Source organism: Phocoena phocoena, chromosome 1 (genome assembly GCF_963924675.1).
Source record: "Phocoena phocoena chromosome 1, mPhoPho1.1, whole genome shotgun sequence".
Lineage (NCBI taxonomy): Eukaryota > Metazoa > Chordata > Mammalia > Artiodactyla > Phocoenidae > Phocoena > Phocoena phocoena.
This window is the reverse complement of record NC_089219.1, coordinates 170821944-170834051: the sequence shown is the minus strand read 5'-3', so window position 1 is coordinate 170834051 and position 12108 is coordinate 170821944. Positions and strand designations below refer to the sequence as shown.

At 36.2% G+C, this 12108-nt stretch overlaps 1 protein-coding gene across 1 annotated transcript in view; it reads left to right on the top strand.

The window, feature by feature from the left end:
- SPATA17 (spermatogenesis associated 17) overlaps nucleotides 1-12108 on the top strand; it is a 187221-nt gene that overhangs the window by 106004 nt on the left and 69109 nt on the right. Inside the window, exon 7 of the mRNA XM_065871860.1 lies at nucleotides 8264-8467. Coding sequence (XP_065727932.1) covers nucleotides 8264-8467 — 204 coding nt within the window. The remainder of the gene's footprint in view (nucleotides 1-8263; nucleotides 8468-12108) is intronic.

Sequence of the window (12108 nt, the reverse complement as noted above, 5' to 3'; positions counted from 1 at the left end):
GAAGAAAAAGAACAGAGAACTTTGGGGGAAATAATATAGTAGGACAATGTGTATGGGGTCACAAAAGGTCTTTCTAAAGGAGTGATATTTAATGTGAAGTTTTAAGGATCCGTATAATTTGGCCAGGCAAGTAAGCAGATGGAAAAAACGTTTTTGATGAATTTAAGTCATGGAAGAGCCTGGCATGTTTTGAGGAAATGAAAGAAGGCCAATGTGGATGGTGTGTAGTGACGGATGGTTAGAGTGGCTTAAATGAGATTGGAACAGAACAAAGGACTTTGTTAAGAACTTGTTAGGTTTTCTTAGGTACATTGAAAAGCGATTAAAGTCTTTTTCTTTTTAAGATGTTTTTTGATGTGGACCAATTTTAAAGTGTTTATTGAATTTGTTACAATGCTGCTTCTATTTTATGTTTTGGTTGTTTGGCCGTGAGGCATGTGGGATCTCATCTCCCCGGACCAGGGATCGAACCCACACCCCCTGCATTGGAAGGCGAAGTCTTAACCACCGGACGGCCAGGGAAGTCCCCATTTATAGTCTTTTAGGGACCAAAACCATTTTTTAATTTGTAGTTATTACTCTGGCTTCCCTGTAGAGGGTAAGAGGGGTTCAAAGCAGAGCAGATGGAGGGGGACTAAATATAAGTTTGAAGCTTGTTTTAGGGTAGTTTTAGGTTCGCAGCAAAATGGAGTGGAAGGTCTAGAGATTTCCATGTACCTCATGCCTCTGTACATTTCTTTATCTAGATTTGCCTCTTCTGGACAGTTTACATAAATGGAATTATGCAATATGTGGTATTGCATCTAACTTATTTAGCATAATGTTTTTGAGATTCTTCCATGTTATAGTATATATAAGTATTTCATTTCTTTTTATTGTTGAATAGTGTTCCACTCTATGGGTAACTGCATTCTGTTAATTTATTAACCTGTTGATAAACATTTGGATTACATCGAATTTTTGGCATCTGTGAATAATGCCACTATAAACATTTGCATGCAAGTCTTTGTGTGGACATATATTTTCATCTCTCTTGTATCAATTCCCAGGAATGGGATTGTTGTGTTATATGTTAAACATGTGTTTAACTTTTTTAAGATAGGCTGTTTTCTGAGTAATGTTAGGTTCACAGCAAACTTGAGCGGGAAGTTGCCATATAAAGTCAGTCCTGCATATCCTCAGATTCTGCATCCGTGGATTCAACCAACCATGGATTCAAATATTCAAAGAAAAAAAACCCCAGAAAGTTCGGAAAAGCAAAACTTGAATTTGCTGTGCATAGGCAACTGTTTACACAGCATTTACATTGTGTTAGGTATTATAGGTAATCTAGAGATAATTTAAAGTATTGGGGTGTGTGTGAAGATTATATGCAAATACTACGCCATTTTCTATAAGGGATTTGAGCATCCTCGGATGCTGGTATCTGTGGGTTTGGTGGGGGGGATCTTGGAACCAATCCCCTAAGGATGCCAAGGGACGACTGTACTGTCTACACCCTTCCCACATCATTACCACCCAAAGTCCATAGTTTATATGAGGGTTCACTCTGGGTGAAATATTACACCCTACTCTCATCTTGCTTGTATGGTTTCTGAGGAAAAGTTGGATGTAATTCTTATCTTTCCTTCTTTATAAGTGAGGTGTTTATCCCCTCTGTTTCTTACAAGATTTTTTATCTTTGATTTCTTGAAGTTTGAATATGATATGCCTAGGTGTAGGGGTTTTTTTCGTTTTGTTTTGCTTTGTTTTGTTTTTTGGCATTTATCCTGCTTGGTGTTCTCTGAGCTTCTTGGGTCTGTGATTTGGTGCCTGACATTAATTTGGGGGGAATCCTCAGTCATTGTTACTTCAAATAATTCTCCTATTCCTTTCTTTCTTGCTTCTTCTTCTGGTTTTCCCATTATGTGTATGGCAGACCTTCTGTAGTTGTCCCACCATTCTAGGACATTCTGTTACATTTTTGTCAGACTTCTTTTGCTTTGCTTTGCTTTTCCATTTTGGACGTTTCTGTTGATATGTCCTTTCCTCAGCCATGTCTGGTCTCCAAATAAATCCATCAAAGACACTCTTCATTTCTGTTACAATGTTTTTGATCTCTGACATTCCTTTTTGATTTCTACTTAGAATTTCCATGTCTCTGCTGTCATTGCCCATCCATTCTTGCATGCTGTCTACTTTATCTGTTAGATGCCTTATCTTATGAATCATTGTTATTTTGAATTCCTGGTCTGATAATTCCAATACCCCTGCCATATCAGAGTCTAGCTCTGATGCTAGCTCTGTCTCTTTCAACTGTGTTTTTTGCCTAGGTTTCCACTGGGTCTGTTTCTATACTCTTTGTGCACCAGTAGGGCCTGCTTCAGACTTTTACCTTCTAAAGGAGAATGTGAAAATCAACAGATCCACATCATATGTAGAATTAAGTGCAATCTTGCAACCTTCTAGAATTTGGCCTCAATTTATCTTCACAAGCTCATTTATGACTATAGCTTCATGCTTAAACTGGCCAAAGTGATGTTCACTGAACAGTGGCCTATGTTTTCCCACAAATATGTCTTTGATTTTACCCTTCCCTTAGCCTGGACTACCTTTCTTCCTTTTATTATTGCCAAAATTTGGGCTTCTCTGGTGGCGCAGTGGTTGAGAGACCACCTGCCGACGCAGGGGACACGGGTTCATGCCCTGGTCAGGGAGGATCCCACATGCCGCGGAGCAGCTGGTCCTGTGAACCACGGCTGCTGAGCCTGCGCGTCTGGAGCAAGATAATTATTGCCAAAATTCTACCCATCTTTAGAACAAATTCAAATACTTTTTCCACACGGTTTTCTAAAGGGTATATACCTTTACCATAACTTTTGGTGTATACTTCCTTTAAACAGTTATTAGAGGACACTTACTACAGGCTGGTTGTGTTATTGTCAGTCATAAAATCATTCTACCCATGCCCCCTCCGAGAACAGCTTGATGGGAGTGCTCACTTTTTATTTATCTCTGTACCCACCTTAGATCCAGCAAAGTGTTCCTAAGTTAGAAGATGCTCAATATTTATTGAATTAAATTAGTATATGGAGAATGGTATCTTATTTAAATTTCTTCATTTTAATCAACATTTCATGAGAATATTTTAACATATAATAATGATTAGGATATCCGAATGATTTATAAAAATCATTTGTTAACCTAATAAAGCTGGCTATATCTGGGGGCTCTGCATTTAACGTACTCCCTCTATAATTTGACTGAAGACATTTAAACATATTATTTCTTAATGGAGTGAAAGACGAGAAAAAGCATTTGTAGTTTAAAAAAAAAATACGCTCTTGCCTTAGATAGATAAGAACCATACCGAATATATCCTTTGTGAATCCCTAATGTTTCCATGAAATTATTATTCTTTCTGGGATGCTGTATCTGAGGGTTAACATGACTGTTGTCTGTATCTGAGAAATGACCATGTTTCCTTTTAGTTCTCAGCAAGAGTAATTGAACGTAGACTATCTTACTAAACGCTGGCCTGTGACAGTGTGTTAACACTCTGTCTCCTAACGCCAGGGCAATTATTTGCGGAGTGGGATTTTTATAAATCCCCTGGCACTAGTATGTCCCGATAATTATGATGAAGAGCATCGGTCATGTTGATTCAGCAGTCCCCACCCCGGCAAATATTTCATTCGCAGTTCCCTGGCCCACTTCCACTTTTCTAGTTATTAGAGACCTTTACTACTCTTCTGTGCTTGCCTAGTGTCTTATATTTTAAAAGCATTTTTTACTAAAACTTAGAACTCAAACATATTTTAGACAGCCCCCCATGGTTCATGGGGCAAGAAAATACTTTTTTAAAATCTTTTTTTTAATTGAAGTATAGTAAAATTTACAATGTTGTGTTAGTTTCAAGTGTACAACAAAGTGATTCAGTTATACATATTATTTTCCATTATAGGTTATTATAAGATATTGAAGGGAAAGATACTCATTATTTTATAATAACTTATAAGGGAAGATAATCTGAAAAATAATATATATATAACTGAATCACTTTGCTGTACACCTGAAACTAACACAACATTGTAAATCACCTATACTTCAATAAAAAAATTTTTTTAAAAATTGAGTATAGTTCCCTGTGCTATACAGTAGTTCCTCGTTGTTCACCTATTTAATATATAGTAATGTGTATTTGAAGAAAATACTTTTTGCTGTGTAATTGTCATTTGCAAAAGTAAAACTTGAATTCTCCCACGTATCCTGTAGAGTTCTTCATTCCTAGAATAAGCAGTTACTTTGAAATCATGAGAAATTACTGTTTCTAATCTGATAAAAGCTGAAATTGAAGCACTAGTAATCGTGCTATGGGAATTATAGGCGTACCCGGTCCTGTTTCAAATTCTTTTTATTTTACAGAAACTCGTTTTAAAAGTAAACCTCAATAACAAAGAGAAGAGAAAAAATTAGACTTTGGCTTCCCTCAGGCAATTACAAAATAAAGGTCAGTGTATGAGTGGAAAATGACCATAAAAACATTCTTCATGAAATACAGCAGTAGATGCTCCAAATATAACAAGTATATCCATTTGTTTTCAAGTCAACTGCATTTTTTAAAGTACTTTCCCTTAGAATTCTTCAGTAGAAGAATAAAAACTGAGAAGAAAAGAGCCAACTGATATGATAGATTGTTAGAAATATGGAATGGTTCAAAATATTAATGTAATGCTAAGGGTGACCGGGTAACAAATGGTACATTTGCTCGCTGTTCAACCTGGCATAATTAATATTCTAGGTCATGCTTAAGTTCCCATGATGGGAGGTCTGAAGGGGGGAAATTCAAGAAAAATATATATCTATTATATAACTCATTGCCTTTTTTTTTTCCTTTCATTTTGACGAGTCAGAATCACAGCCTTTAAAAAAAATCAGTGCTTTCACACCTCATTTGCTGTATTCACCACTGGGCCACCAGTCAGCAGCCGGGCCTGATACAGGGAGGTCAGTAAGAAGCTATTAGCAGAGTCCTCTCCTGAGATTTCTTGGGTCTTATTGAGTTGAATGTTAGCATGACAGTACTGCAAATAACTCAGTTGTAGCCTTCTTCTTTTTTTTTTTTTTTTTTTTAACAGTTAGCACAGATTTCCCCATAGTGTTGGTCACTCTAGAAAATTATTGCTGAAAATGAAGTCCCCAAAGCTAGCTTGGCATTAGCCCTTCTAAGTTGTGAAAAATGTGAAAACGGAAAAATATGTCATAGTCCCTGAGGATTAACTTTGTCTTCTGTGACTCATAGTAATACTTTTTAAAAAATCCATAGCAAACCATTATTCACAAAGTGGCTTACAAATTAATGAAATATAGCAATTGAGACAATAGTTCGGGTAGTTTTGTTAACGTAAAGAAATAATAATTAAATGGATACTATATTAATGTAAGTAGATAGGGTCTCTGCTTGCTGTAGGGATTGAGGGGGGCTGGACCGTTTTCATTGACAAAAGTTAGCCAAATGTATTAAATTAATTTCTAAAATACTGACACCTTGAAGATTTTAAATGATACATTTTCCATTCAATTAAAATATATTTTCTATCTATATATGATTTAAATTGCAAAGAGAATACACATGAGGAGATCTCCATATAGGTTGCAAAATATAATTTAAGAAAGCTATCATGTCTACTGATCTATTTGCATTTCCCATCTAGCCTATGTATACATGTGCATGCAAATGTGAAGGAGATCAAGGAAGATTTCTAATGGGGGTAAAGTTAATAGCTGGTAGCAGTTATTCAGGTAGATAGATATTTTAAAATGGTAAATTATAATCTAGTTATATTGTATGCATTTTACCATTTTAATCTGTAAGATTATGGTAATGATAAACTAACAGACTTCAGTTAATTAGGTCATCACTAAACAGAATGGTATTCTCTTATATCTCTTTCATAGACTATGTAGATTTAGTTCTATTTTATGTTAGAATAGTCTTTTTAGTATAAAACTTATTGTTTTTCTCTCATTACAATTGGTATAGTCTCATCTTAGAAAATCACCCTAAAAATCATCTTAAAAATTACCATCCACTTAAAAATTACTGTTCACCAAAAGCTATTTTGAATACATATGTGTATTAATTTTCTTACATTAACATCATTAAAAATATCTGTTTACGTGTCCACCTTGTTCTGTATTTAGTATTATAGTAAGAGAATGTTAACATGACATTAAAAATGGCTTATACAATGCCTATAATGTTTCCAATACTTTTATCTTATGTAAATTGTATAGGGAAAAAAGTCTCAAAGAAGAGCCAATTCAAGAAAAAATTTAAATAGGTAAATATATTTACATTAACTTTTTCCTTAGCGTAGGAAAAATTTGAATTGAAGATGACTCAGTGGGTCTGTGATAATTTAGTTCTAGATCACAATGTATTCAAAAGCAGATTAAACCTGAAGTGTTAAGAAAGATGAAAAGGATATAATCTATAACTTTGAAGGAAGTCAATCAGATTTTGAAATAAACTCAAACATTTTACTAAAATATTTATGCGGCTCAAGAAAGTAAGAGTAAAATAGAGACTTTATGGGCCCTCTGAACAGTGCATTGTTTTTCTACATAAGCATTTAGCATTCATTTTTTGAGTGTCTGCTATGTGTTAAGCACTTTGCTAGGCCCTGGAGATGCAAAAATACCTAAAATAGAGTCCCTGTGCTCCAGCGGCTTGCTTAGGGAAGATGGACACACAAAGATAATTTTGAAGCAATGTAATAAGTAGTGTGATAGAGTTGTCCCCAGGCAATTAAGGAAGCACTGGGGATAGGACATGGAATCTAGCCTGAGTTGGTATTAGTTAGAGGTTTATACTTACTGAGGAGTTAGGCTAGAAATATAAAATTTCCTAGCATAGTTCTTCAAAGACAACTACCGTAGGTAGTCATAATACTTTGGACTTGCTTATTTCAAGAGGTAAATATAACAACCAGAAATATTTATGGATATGATGGTGGCATGAGAGAAAAGCACATTTTTAGGAAAAACCAGAGAGGTTTAATGGATACATTGTTTACATTAGTCTAGAATGTCTACAGAGCAACTAAACAAGCCATCCTATCGTTTAAAATATAGCTTTTCTTTATGAATATGCATTTGTATATAGGAAAGGGATAAAAATATAGTTCTAAGCAGTTTGTGTCTTCAAAGATCATTGAATTTTCAGAGAGTGGAATGTGCTAAACCTGAATTTAACATTCAACCTGCACACATCTATTGAGCCTCCATTGCACAACAGTCACTGTGTTAAATAAGTCTGGACTCTTTTGATGCCGTGTGTGACAAGGTCAGTGATAGACAGCAAGGGTAATGTGATGATATAGATATAATGCTCCTAACCATGTGAATGCAACTCATTAAATACCGGGTGTTATTTTGCATGATTGTATACATGTGTATACACATACATATATATACACACATGTATGTTTGTATATAATATATATACACATATACCAGTTTATTATTTTAAAGAACTTAAAATGGTGGCCGTTAATTAGGCTGTATAATGAATAATCTTTCAAATAATCCAATATTTATTAAGTTCATACTTTGTACCTGAAACTGGTTTAAGCATTATATATTTGAGTTTGTGTGAGTGAACGTATGACTTACAGAGCTGGTTAAGTATACCTATACATAGTTAATGGTTAGAATACAAAATGAATGCCTTAAGGTCCTGTTATTTTTTTCTCAAGTACAATTATATCAAATATGCCATGTGTAGCAGATAGAAACTATAGTTTCTATTAGTTGTTTTTAACATGTTTAGTCTTCAACCATGAATCATTCTGAAATTGTTGGTCTGGGGACAAAGTGTATTTTGTAATATCCTTAGACTAAAGTCCTCCTCTAATTAAGAACTAGAGTTGTAGTTTAACATAGTCCTTAAACATATGAAAATTTGTATGGTACAACCTTATCTTCCCTTTATTCTATGTGAAAATGAAGGATAAAAATCAAAATGATGGGCTTCCCTGGTGGCGCAGTGGTTGAGAGTCCGCCTAACGATGCAGGGGACACGGGTTCGTGCCCCGGTCCGGGAAGATCCCGCATGCCGCGGAGCGGCTGGGCCCGTGAGCCATGGCCGCTGAGCCTGCGCGTCCGGAGCCTGTGCTCCGCAACGGGAGAGGCCACGACAGTGAGAGGCCCAGGCCTGAGTACCGCAAAAAAAAAAAAAAAAAAAAAAAAAAAAAATCAAAATGATGTTGTTCTTCTTTAGATTCCAGGTATGTACAACTCACCTTTCAGAAAAGATCCTGATCCATGGGAGTTGCGGTTACAGCAGGCAAAGCCTTTAACACACCGAAGACCTAAAGTGAAGCCGAAGCACTCCGTCAGCCTTAGCAGCTGGCTGGCTTGCACAAGTGCCCGGTCCTTTCCTCGGTCCGGAATTCTGCCACCCATTGATAGGAAACGATGTCAGGTACTCATCAGTCTTTTTTTTTTTTTTTTTCAGTTTAACTTTTCTGTCTTCGTACTTTTATTATTCACTTTTTTCTTTTTTATTGAAGTATAGTTGCTTTACAATGTTGTGTTAGCTTCTGCTGTACAATGAAGTGAATCAGCTATATGTATACATACATAAGAATTGTGTCAGTGATTGTATTCTGTTTTTTTAAAAAAAGTTATTGTTTTGTCTTTGTGGAACGAAAAGAAAATTAATTTTTTACAGAATCTAATTTTTTTTTTTTTTTTTTTTTGGCTGTGCTGTGCAGCTTGTGGGATCTTAGTTCCCTGACCAGGGATTGAATCTGGTCCATGGCAGTGACAGCACCGAGCCCTAACCACTGGACTGCCAGGGAATTCCCAAGAATCTAATTTTAAATAATAAAAATGAAGTACATTTAAAATATATATCAAAGAAATAAATATTTCCTTGGCATTGAATTTTATTGTTCTGGGTGTGAAATTAACATGTAGGATTTTTGGCTAGGATGTAACCTTTTTATGTAACAATACTGTAATAACTGTACTTGTTATAACCTGTTGTTGCTAGAAAAATCCTATGTATTATCAAATTTATTTAATTTAGCCTCTCATCTGATGGTTCATATGATTCTATACATTTGTAAACATAATTTGCATGGGAGTCAGTTAAAAAGTATTAGCTGGAGAATTAAGGAGGGCCCAAAACAATGCAAAACTCAAGCAAAGACAAAATCTTCACTATGGATTAGAATATAGCATGATTGGCAAATGACTTCCTAGGGCTAAAGGGTGGAGTGGGATGGGTTGTGATGATTGTCACTGTCCTAAAAGTTCCAGAGAGCAACACTTCTGTCACCCCCAGAGAGCAGTTCTGTCACCCCCAGAACTGCTGCCTCTTAGCTTCTTACACAGGCTTGCCTCTGTGTATCTACTGCTGTATAATAAATTATATTATATTTATGTATAAAGCCTGATGGCTTAAACCAACACACGTTTCTTTTCTCACAGTTTCCATGGGTCAGCATTGTGGGTACAGCTTAGGTGAGTGCCTCTGACTCAAGATCTCTCATGAAGTTGCTGTCAAGGTGTCAGCCGGGACCGTGATTTCATATAAAAGCTCAGCTGTGGAGGAAGGAGAGGAGGGTAGGGAGATCCTCTAGTAGGGTCACTCACATGGTTGGTTGTTTTCCTGTCTCTGTCTCTCCTCCCTCAGTCTCTATAGCGCTCCCCTCCCTGGAGGAGGGAAGTGCCAAGCTTCTAATCACTTGGTCTTTCTGGTGACCAGTCTCACCCAGAGGCTATCTAGGGACTCCAGCCTAAGTCACCTTATTAGCTTAAACTCAGGTGTATTCTTGTTATGAGTAACAAAAGATACTCCTATCATTGGGAAATTGCAAAGGTTTTAGGAGCTCTATGCCAGGAACCAGGGACAAAGACCAAATATATATATATATATTTTTTGGTACGCGGACCTCTCACTGTTGTGGCCTCTCCCCTTGCGGAGCACAGGCTCCGGATGCACAGGCCCAGCGGCCATGGCTCACGGGCCCAGCCGCTCCGTGGCATGTGGGATCTTCCCGGACCGGGTCTCAAACCCGTGTCCCCTGCATCGGCAGGCAGACTCTCAACCACTGTGCCACCAGGGAAGCCCTATATTTCTTATTATACCCACATGGTGTAAATATAAAGACACATGGAAAATACATATACATTTATATAAAGGTATACATTCATATGTATGGGGAATACACATCTGTATGGAAGATTTTATATGTGTGTATATACATACACATATACATATACAGGTACACATACCCACATGCATACTCGTAAGGTACATTTATCTAACATACCACAAAATAATTATCCCTGCTAATTGTTTCCTTTCCCTTTCCTTCTTTCCCCATCTCCTTCCTCCTTACCCCTGGTTGTCCTCCCCCACCCCCATTATATCCTCTCATCCTTCTTTTCCTTCTTTCTCTTATTTTTCCTTCTTTCCCATCTTCTCTTCCCACCTTCTCTCTTATCATCTTTGACTTCTTCCTTTCTCCCTTCCTTCCCTGCTTTTTTTTTTTTTCTTTCCTTTCCTGTTTTCACAGAATGGGATTCTTAATGTGGTTTTCTTTGACTGAACCCCATTTCCTGTACTTATCTATAATAAAAAGGTACCCACATCACTGGGGACATTTGAGATTATATATACTACAGTCCAAATGATACTGTTTATACTCTAACAGTCTGTCTGCACTTGTGAGGTGAATTTCTTAAATGTGTGAGACAATAATAGCAAGTTTAAAAGTTTTTTCACTATTATTTAAGCTTTGAGAAAAGTTTATAAATACAAGATGACTCTAATGTGGGTTGTTAAAAATATAGAAGGATATCAGTATATTTGACTCATAATTGGACTTGATTGAAGGCAAAGAAAGTCAAATATTGGAGAACTGTAGCTAAGAGCCCACAAAGTCTCATAGGTTCAGGTTGAATCCTGAATGGTCTACACATTCTAGGAATTAGTATTTGGAAATGGGTACAATGAGCAGAGTGAAATTTGGGATGCTACCTCATTCCAGGCATGATTGATATAAGTGATCACTTGAGATCTAATAGTCTATCCATAGAAATAGAAGTCAACAGAAGCTTTGGCATAAGAGAACCTTGACAGTAGAGGCCAAGTTTTCTGACTAGGAAGGTGATCTATTAAGCTCAAAGGCAAGACATTAATTGTCTAAGATATAAATGTATGGATCAGGTACTGAAACACATAGAAAAATGGACATTCTTAAGGAGGATTGTGGTCATGAAGATTATAGTTAATGAAAAAAGAAGAGTGGGTCTATTTTATTCTAAATTTTGCTGCTTAAGTAGAGCTTCCTCTTTCATTTCCTAATCTTGTTGGAAATAGAAAATTCCAGAACAAGTAGTGGAGTAAGCCTCAAATGGGTGCGTGTTATATTGATACATCGACAAAGGTCAGACGGCAGAGATTGGCCACCAAGAAGACTCTATTCCTTGTGAATGCAGGCCCCTTCAAAGTCATAGCCTTAGTCTTTTGTTTATATACTTGATGCTACTGTTGTTCAAAATCTTTTTCAAACTCCTCTAGAAACTAAAAGTAAGAGTAGTAAGATAATAATAAAGCTAGGAGTACAATTTTTGCATATTTACTAGGTTCTAAGTACAATGCTAAGAGTGTTACTTATATTGTCTTATGTATCTTAAGGGCAATTTTGTGAGATAGTTATTATTCCATCTTACATACGAGGAGAAGAGGTCTAGAGAAGTAATTTGCCCCTAATAACACAACCAAATATTATTTTTCAGACCACAGAATTTGTCAAAGTGAAAGATTAAAAATCTATAGAAAATATCCTCTTTTGATTTCTTAATCCTGAACTTGGAATCATGTTACTGTATCTTTAAAAAGTAAAGTTCCAATAAAAATCCATTAACTACTTTCAAATATAGCAATCCTCCTATCCAGCTGTGAAAAGTACTAGATGATACTTATTTGCCATTTGTGTTATTTACGGTCCATGACTTTTATGGTAACTGGTTCCTATTATTGGTTTCTATTAATGTAAAACATAAGTGAACATAAATGAGGCGTGAATCATTTCTTTTTATTAGCCCCCC